The 9,824-nt window shown below is 39.3% G+C and overlaps 1 protein-coding gene across 1 annotated transcript in view; it reads right to left on the reverse strand.

Annotated features, from left to right (window-relative positions):
- Positions 1 to 571: 571 nt before the first annotated feature.
- The window catches only part of LOC107101961 (cadherin-23-like), a gene marked incomplete at its 3' end in the record, with an annotated part of 164,952 nt that continues 155,699 nt past the window's right edge, over positions 572 to 9,824 (reverse strand). The window contains exons 7-9 of the mRNA XM_015401062.1: positions 8,691 to 8,885; positions 8,470 to 8,598; positions 572 to 650 (exon numbers count right to left, since the gene is read on the reverse strand). Of these exons, the coding sequence (XP_015256548.1) occupies positions 572 to 650; positions 8,470 to 8,598; positions 8,691 to 8,885 (403 nt within the window). The remainder of the gene's footprint in view (positions 651 to 8,469; positions 8,599 to 8,690; positions 8,886 to 9,824) is intronic.

The following is a 9,824-nucleotide window of genomic DNA, read 5'->3' on the forward strand; positions in this document are numbered from 1 at the left end:
ATAATTTCAGTTAATTCCCATCAAATCTATACATAGTATAGATTTATCATTACCAAAAACACACTGCTAACTTGATGGCTTCTAGGTTCATCATCTGGCAAGCGTAAATATTTGTCTTCTAGAAAGACAACAGATTTCTGCAAAATATTTTTCCTGACACCATAAAAAGATGAGATCAGGTATAAAGCCAAATCCTAAAACATTTCCTCCATCAAAATGTAGATTTTCTTTCAAAGAGCATTTTTAAAAAGACAAACAATATATCTGGCAGGCATAAAGGTAATTCTTGGAAGAGGTAAAAGAACCAAGTTTCATCCTTATCGTCGCCATGCAAGCTGTGCCTTTATCTCTGTTTAGAGTCAAACTATCAGATTAGCAAAACCAACACAAGTTAGGAATATTAAATGAACCCTCTGCACTTTTGAAATAAAACCAGCATCACTTCATAAATAGAATATGTGGAACATCTGAATGACAAGTTGACTTTACTATTACTACCCTGGAACAATGATAAGATGTGATTGATTCCCCTCCCATTGCTAGTGATGTCACATCAGTTTGAGGCTCTGACCTGACACGATGGTGTAGCCAATTCCTCTGGGTTGGCCACGGTCCTGGTCAATGGCTACGATCGTCCGCACTTCATAGCCCTGCAAAAAAAGAGACAACACCAATTAAAGGTTGCATTAAGTAATCCTAGCTTTGATTCCATTAGTTTCTAATTTATTCAGATATTACAAACTGATGAATTGGAGAAACAGGCCTGGTTCTTTCCATTTCTGCATTATTTGCAGTGACTGTTGATATTAGATTTTTTTTTCTGTTCCACATGAGGAACGGTAATCTTTATATTTATGAACACTGGAAAAAATATTTGGAAATAAGTAAAAAGTTCTTAAAGTGTATTTACCCTTGATTTGAATAGGTAAATTTGATAATTTGTCAATGGAATGAGTATTTTTAGTCTTAAAATAAGATAATTAGATAGTATTCACTTGAAATAAGACAATGCAATTGTGTTTTCTTATTTTAAATCTAAATTGTCTTGTTCCATTGGCAAAATGTCTCTTTAATCTCCTCAATTTAAGAACAAATGCACTTATTTTAAGGAAAAATGACTTATCTAGATTTTGATTTTTTCCAGTGAATGTGTTTATCTTTCCTGGTTAGAGTAATTGAATTTGGATTGGATTTGGTATGTTTCATATTTTTTGGCGTCTTCTGTCCACCTTTTTTGTCAAAGTAACTCCCCAAATTCCCAAACTGTAGGAAAATCTTCCCATAGTTAAACATCTTTCAAAATACTTACAAATAAACACTGATTTTTAAGCAAAAATGCCAGCAGTAAACTGTAAATCATTGAACATTTTTTTTCTTCATATCTGTTATTTTATGTAATTCTAAGGTGAGTCTCAAAAGCCAAGCAGAAGAGCTTGTTAGTTAAAATAACTTAATATATATATATATATATGTATATATATTATATATATGTGTGTGTAAAATCAATTTGGAGAAAACCTCTTTCAATAGCAAACTTCTCATGTGTTAAATTCCAATAACTGCTGTATTACTGGAATTTACATAAGTTTGATAAGACGAAAATCACATTGTTCATGTTGTTTATTTAGCTAAATATTAATTATGATTTTTTTTTGGTATAAAAAATTAGGTTAAACACTGGAAAAACGATTTAGAAATCAGTAAAAATGTCTTAAATGAAGTGTATTTACCCTTAATTTGAGTAGGTAAATGATATTGCCAATGGAATGAGTATTTTTACTCATAAAACAGGATCATTAGATAATATGCACTTGAAATAAGACAATGCAATTGTTTTTTTCTTATTTTGAGTGTAAATGTTCTTGTTCCACTGGCAAGATGTCTCTTCTACATTCTCAATCCAAGAACAAATGCAATTATTTTAAGAAAAAATGAGTTGTTTAGATTTCAATGTTTTCCACCGAAAAATAATTGTTCTTTCGTGCTTTTATTTTTATCAATATAAAAATACAACTTTTTTATTTTTATTGTGCTATTAATTTATTATGCAACCTAAAATTTCAAAGAACTACAAATATTTATAAGAAGTCAAGTATTAAAAATACAGAGAGAACATTAGTCAAACGATTTTTCTTTCTTTATGTTTGATATCAGATTTTTATCGGTGTTTGTGTTTTTCTTTTATTGTTCGGAAGCCCTCCTGGTGTGCCAGTCAGTCCGCTCCCTTTCCAAATCACAGTATGACAGCTAAAAAAAGAAAAAAAACTGAATAAGAAACAAAAGAAAAAGAACGAAAGCCATTTGAGAAGCCTTTGATCTGCAGCACATTTCAGCTTCCCTGCTTCAATCAGACACGGTGGTGCTGCTTTAAAACCCCCATGCTGCAGGGATGAGAAGCTTCCTACTTCCATGCATCCTTTCTTCCTTTTTTTTCATGCCTCTGGCTCCTACCTTAGGGGGCTGCCTCCCATTGATCCTGCAAATTGTGTCTAAGACATGTTTATGCTCGATTTCTAGCAAAGCATCTCCTGTCATTGACCAATTACAGCAGAATCAATTACAAGCCTTTTTAAGAAGAGACTCATTCCATAGCTGAGAGGGCAAAAACGCACACATACGGGAACGATGTGGAGAAAAATAAAAAGAAGTGATGCTAAAGTAATGTGAGCAATATTTTTGAGCTGTTGACACAAGTGGAATATGTTCAATCAGCCATCACAGATACAATCCCTCCCCCTTAGGGTGCAGACACACATCCACACGCACCCATACACAAGCCATCCTTCAATTTTGCTATACAGTGCATCCCTCCCCCACCTCCCTTTTTTCCTTCTCTTTCCTCCTCATTGGTTTGACAGCCAAATTGTGTGTTTGTCCTGGAAAGAGCTTAATGTCAGTTAGAGCATAGATTCACAGCCATAACTGTTAAAAACACAGACCTGTGATTTCATTTGAAAATAAAAAAAAAAAAATACAAAAAAACAACATAGATAAATAAATAACATTTTTCAACACTTTGTCAAAGTTTTTTTTTTTCCTGGATGACAGGTTGATTGGCCCTAAGAGAAAAGGAAAGATAGCATTTAAAAGGCGAAACATGCTCAAAGAAAAAAGAAATAAATAGAAACTATAACTCAGTGAGATGACCTATGTCAGAATTCTTAATGGCGTTATGTGTAAATGTCACCAGTTGACTTCTTTACATCCCTGTAAAGAAGTGTAAATAAATAATTATTTTTATATGCTATTGTTTCACATTGAAAAGTACCATATTGAAAAAAACCCCACAAGAAACAGTGGTAGAATTATTCATCATCTAAAAATAATAAAAATAAACATGTATTTAAAAATAAATTTAACCGTTTGTGTAAATCAAAGTTTCTAAAACCTTATTCTTGATACTTCATAACCACTTTTTCTCCAGGGCCTGCAACATTCTCAGTCCAATATACTACATTTGTTAGATTCGTTCAAATAAAAGCTAAGCAGAGCTGCAGGATGTAGATTAACACTGGGGATGAGTGGAGTCTAAAGTTTTTATAACATTAAGCTTTGCTTTCTGTCATAATTTGTGGACATTAAAGGGATAGTTCGGGATTTTTGACATGAATCTGTATGGCATCCCCATCACCAGTGTCATGCAATCACACTGACTTACCCCTGGCAGCGTCCTGTGAGCAGAGTTCTCATCCAGTTTTGGTCAAGCCGAAAGTAGTCCGGCAGGTATGCTAGACCCAGCGAAATAAAACGTTTCTCTTCCCAAAACATTATGTGTTCAAAAGAGTGATATTTTTGCATCCCAAAAACATTGTAGTGGAAAAAGTCACACGTCGTTATCACTTGGTCCTATTTTCTCTCTGTTCGTATCAGTGCGCGCGACACCATGACCTGACAGCTAGGGCCTACTAACCTGACAACAGCCAGATGCATGCCTCGCTCCGCCTAGCTAGGAGCTAGGCGGAGCGAGGCATGCATCTGGCTGTTGTCAGGTTAAGGGCCTACCTGTTTGATTCGCGATTGTTTACTACTGGGGAAGATGTCTGACTACGAGAGCGACGAGGAAAACATCGACTTCCACTTAGAGCCAAAGGGATATCTTTATGAACCCGAGTACACTGACGATGAACTTCGACAAATGGAGTTAGATCGGGCAGAAAGAGAGAGGGTGGACAGAGAAGTGATGGAAGCTGAAGCCGGAGCCGCAGGAGCCACAGCTGGAGCTGCGATATCCAGGGTGGCCGACAAATCATGGTGCACTTGTTTCAAGTGCGAATTAATGCAGACAGAGGTGGATGCTACTGTTGCCACGAGTGGGATTTAGTAATGCCCGAGATACAGAACCTTTCCATTGATGAGGATGTCGGAGTTGCAGCAGCTGCTGTCTGCATCACAAACAACAGCGACTTCCCTGCCCTCCTCAAAGTTGAGCTCGCTGTCAGAATGACGGCGCGCACTGATACGAACAGAGAGAAAATAGGACCAAGTGATAACGACGTGTGACTTTTTCCACTACAATGTTTTTGGGATGCAAAAATATCACTCTTTTGAACACATAATGTTTTGGGAAGAGAAACGTTTTATTTCGCTGGGTCTAGCAAACCTGCCGGACTACTTTCGGCTTGACCAAAGCTGGACGAGAACTCTGCTCACAGGATGCTGCCAGGGGTAAGTCAGTGTGATTGCATGACACTGGTGATGGGGATGCCATACAGATTCATGTCAAAAATACCGAACTATCCCTTTAAGATCTAAAGAGAAGCGTCATCTCCTGGTCAGACCCTGTAATTCAGTGTAAGGTTGACGTCAGAGTAAAAAAATATATATACATCGCCAGGAGAAGGAGGGGTTCACTCCAGTGGTTGGAAGTTGGAGGGGATTCTGCTGGGAGTTGCAGGGAAGTGGGCTGCCATTCGGCTGGCGTTTGACTGGGAAGGGCCATTTTGATTTCCCGCTACTGTAGAAATTTTCTGCCAGTCGCCTAGGTAGGACATTACATATAAAGTTATTGCTTAACACCTTGAAAGAAGCCAACTTCGCATTCCTCGTTTATGTTGTCGCTATAATGGCTTCTTGAACCGCTCATTATCTGACTCATCAGTGGCGACGGATGTAGGAGTTTGCCCTGAAATCGAAGGATTGACGGTTCAAGCCCCGACTCCGACTTTCAGTGTCGTCGTGTCCTTGGGCAAGACACTTCACCTGCATTGTACAGCTCTCCCAGGATACAATTTGTTCAGAAACATCAATAAAAAAAAACGCTGACTTGGAACCCAGATTCCAGAGGTATTGCAATCAAGCTTTAAAAAGATCAACAAGAATATACACAACACTGATGGTACCTTATCTTAGTCATGTAGTCTCTGTCAAAAGTGAAAAAGCAAGGGAATATGACAACATGAAATAACAAGGCTGACAGTGGCGTCGGATGTAGGAGTTCGCCCTGAAATCGAAGGATTGACGGGTCAAGCCCCGACTCAGACTTTCAGTGTCGTTGTGTCCTTGGGCAAGACACTTCACCTGCATTGTCTACTGATGGTGGTCAGAGGGCCTGGTGGCGCCAGTGTACGGCAGCCACGCTTCTGTCAGTGAGCCCCAGGGCAGCTGTGGCTACAATGTAGCTTGCCACCATCAGTGTGTGAGAATGAATGTAGTGTAAAGCGCTTTGGTCAAGTCTCCTGACTTGAATAAAGGCGCTATATGAGTACATGCCAATTACCATCACTTGGAAGACCCTAGCAGGGGCATTTAAGCCCCTGAAACACAGCCTCTTGTATCAACCGGCTGTTCAAAAAGGGCCTATTGTGTTGATGTGCTAGATTTACTTTAAATCCCAAAATAAAAAGACTAATAAACTTCTGTATCAAGTCAACACACTCTCTTTAATTCAGCCTCTTGGCTCTTGGTTCTTATACCACCCCATCTCCTCTAGTTTCTTCTCCCTGTTGTGACCTTCCTGGTGACAGTTGATGAATCAGATGGTCAGAAAGACACTAGGCATCTGCACTGTCACACCCTCCTAATATGCATGCAAATGTAGCACTTGACATTTCTAGTATGTCCCGTACAGGCTGTGGACCAGGGATAAGCAAATGGTGGCGTTAGCCTGGGAGCTGGCTGGAGTGAGAAACTGAGGGAGAGACATAAAGGTAATAAAGTGATAGAGAGGTAGAAACAGAAATAAGGACAGACTGTATCATGCCCATGTGTATAATTCCCTCCAAGCAAGTGGAAACATCAATAGCTGGAATATTAGCCACCTGGGTGCTAAGTTAAGGGGCTGAGCAGAGAGACTGAGTATAATGGTGCTCAGGGAAACAGACAGTATATTAGATGGCCATTACAAACCCAATTGCAATAATGACTAAGGTAAGGTCATAGCGAGACCCCACTGCTTAGCAATTCATGCGATTCACAGACTCCTCTGACCTTTGCTGGAGGCCTAACATCCCAGAGGCAGGACAATAAATTTCCTACAGTAATTACAACCTGACACACCTGCAGTGCTGTATGCAGAGACCTCAGGGTGAGATTGGGATGGATGAGGGGGCTTCTTCAGGTAAGAAGGAGAAATATTCGATGGATTATAATTAAGCCCTTTGATTTGACTGTATTTTTTATGTTTAAAACACATCCCTGATCTACAAAGAGCAGCATGTTTACAACCATGACCCCTGGGGCATTTCAGGAGGGGCTTCAACAATACTTAGTAATTACCACAGTCAGTTAAAGGATACAACCAAATTACTGTAAGAGAGTGGTAATACCACTGTAAGAGCTGTGTCCAGATTTGCTGGACAAAGTTTCTCTTGAAATCAAACCTATTTTGGAGGTTGGACAATCAAGGCTGGCCTTTGTCAGGATTCCTGTTTGTGGTATTTTAAGGACAGGATCATGAGGGTGCACTCAGGCCAAGCATGGTATCCGCGGCAATTTCCCGAACCCCAAGGGGAGTTAACTGTTCTGCATTTCCTATGAACTGTGTTTATACCCTGGATGGCGTCATCAAATTGGAGGAAACTGAGCACATAAATTGAATCGTTAGTGCTACCTTAATGAGGGTTTATGAATAAAATAAACATTTGTAAACCTTGAAAAAAAAAAAAAAAAGGATGGTCATGTGTGCTACTTTTGTTTCAAAGATATCAACAATCCCCCCATTAAGCTCTAAATTAAATCAGAATTATCTACCTTTTCAGTGCTACTTCAGTTGTGCTGGTAAAACTGTCACTAGTCATTTTTTTTTTATTTTGGCTGATGACATCACCATCCCAGCAGACAGTGTTATAAAGTTATTACATAACATAATATATCATTCCTGTACTGGCATTGAATATGGCATCGATGTTTACCTTTACTGGATATAATCATTTTTTCACAATATTCTGCAGTTTATCAGCATCCCAGAATTTGGACCTGCCATTATCCATGACAACCCCATAGCATTTCCTGTCAAGGTCGAGCTGTGAGTACTTCGCAATAAAAAAAAATAAATCACTTTGGTTCACCCAGAGCTGTTTCTGGATGATAGTCGGATTCAGCATTACTTTCTTGTAGAGCAACCAGCACAGAAAGCACTGATGCTGGGCAGTGGGCAACAACGGACCGTGGTCTGTGTTGGAGGTAAGGGAGGATGACGAACATTCCTTCTACGGCTAAATTAAAATGGCTTTTTAAAAGCCACCTAAAAACCATTTCAGAGAATTCCCTATTTCATACTTTATCAACATTATTCCCTTTTTATTCCATTTTAACTAAAGAAAGCTTTGTCATGGCTGCACTTCTTTAACTTACGTCACAACCAAAAAGTCCCTTACTGGTTTCTACGATATGATTTCCAAGGAAAGATTTTTTAACTTCAGTAGTCACCGCTCCGCTCTCTCAATACAATGCCACTGTTTGACAACACCTCAGTTCTATCGAGCAGCACAAAGACAGAGCGGCACAGTGACTACCATCACCTTGTTGGATTCACCCCTGCTTGTTTCTCTCTTAAATCCACCACCCTCTCTGCGGACATCGCTTTCGGTCTGAATGCATCTAGGTATATTTTGGTCATTTGAAAACACCAAAACAACCTGATGATTGACTTTTCAGATTGTGTGGTTCTGATGGCATTTTAAGCCACAACCTCATGTGTTCAGCTGGTTATTAAGCCAAATAAACAGACTTTGAAGCTCTGAGGACAATAACCAGTTATTCTAAATCAGAAGCCACATTTACAACTGGAAAACTGGTGGCATTTTCCATCAAAGTCAGTCTAATTTTACCTGTCTGTAAACTAGCTTTTGCTTTTCTTTTATGTTTTGTTTTTTTCTTGTGATTTTAATCTTTTAAAGAGTACTTTGTGTCATGTACAGTAGGGACAGTTTTCTTTAAATGAAGATGATATGAGTGTTTAAATGCTATAATGTTGTTTGAGGTTTTTTTTTTACAAATTGAGGCATTGCTTAGTTGGATAATTGTACTAACCAGAGGAACGCCCTCCTCTATGTTGGTACTGTAGGGTAGATTGGTGAAAACAGGGTCCATGTCCTGGACGTCAGTGATGGTAATAGCCAAGTTTGCAAGCCGGGACAGAGGTCTTAATTTGTCTTGGTCCTATCAAAACACAAAGACATTGTTAGCAGGAGCCGATAGTCAAAGATATGTCTGGCTGCAGAAGAAAGCCCCAATATTCTAAGCCTGCTGACCGTAGCGTTCACTGTGAGCTGGTAGGCAGATGTTCTTTCGTAGTCCAGCGGTCTGGTGACGGTGACGGTACCTCTGGCTCCGTCTATAGCAAAGAAGGGAGAAGGTGGCTGGAACGAGAAGAGAATGCTGCCCCCTGTGCCTTGGTCTGGATCTGTGGCGTTCACCATGAATATTGATGTTCCCACCGCTGTGCTCTGAAAGACACAACCAAGGAGATAAGAGGGAGACATGAGAACAGTTTAAAATAAATTTACTGTATTTTCTGGACAATAAAGTGCACCTCACTATAAGCCGTGACCAGTAGGTTCTTTGAAAAAACTGGAAACGTACACATATAAGCCGCACAGGGGTATAAGCCCCTGATATCTACTCAACTGTCTCCCACCAAACCTGTAGGGGGAGCTCTAAATATAGCCCCTAGATTAGGGACGAAGAAGAATGCTAGCACCCGTTAGCTTGTTGACTCGAGGCAGTAAGAACTACTAATGAAAGATGGGGTTTTTCATCCAAAAGAAGCTCTAACTGATGCCTTGTAATGCCCATGAAATGATGCACAAGAATCATTTCATGGGCATTACGCTGCCGTGCGTTATGCATATGCACTATTTTTGCACGCCACCTATCACTTTACTTGGATTTTCACTTTATTTGGTTTTAGTTTTCACATATGCATATATATACATACAGATATATATACAGAAGAGCTATATGTGTATATATTTTATCACTTTATATTCTTATTTTTGTTTTATCTTTATTATGTTGTATAGTAAGATGCGTGTATATATTATATACAACTGTTACTTGAGCGTGTAACAAAAGTAATTTCTCTCTGGAATTATTAAAGTATTTCTGATTCTGATAACTTAGGCTGTCATTGGACATAATTTCAGGAATCTTTTTGAATGCGCTATGTATACGCCCAAAATTAAAAAATTCATAGAAAGTTCACATATGCCTGCGTTTAAGGAGATTCTGGGACATAAGGCATACGCTGGCTAAATCATCAAGGTGTGACAGGGCCCCAATAGCCTGGGTGCCATTCCGAACTTAGTCCCGACCACAACATTTGAGGTCGGGAAGTTCGGTCTGTCATTGCTCAATAGTAGCGCGAGAATGCTAGCACAATATCT

The sequence above is a fragment of the Cyprinodon variegatus genome, unplaced genomic scaffold (assembly GCF_000732505.1).
Source record: "Cyprinodon variegatus isolate N-32 unplaced genomic scaffold, C_variegatus-1.0 Scaffold1178, whole genome shotgun sequence".
Lineage (NCBI taxonomy): Eukaryota > Metazoa > Chordata > Actinopteri > Cyprinodontiformes > Cyprinodontidae > Cyprinodon > Cyprinodon variegatus.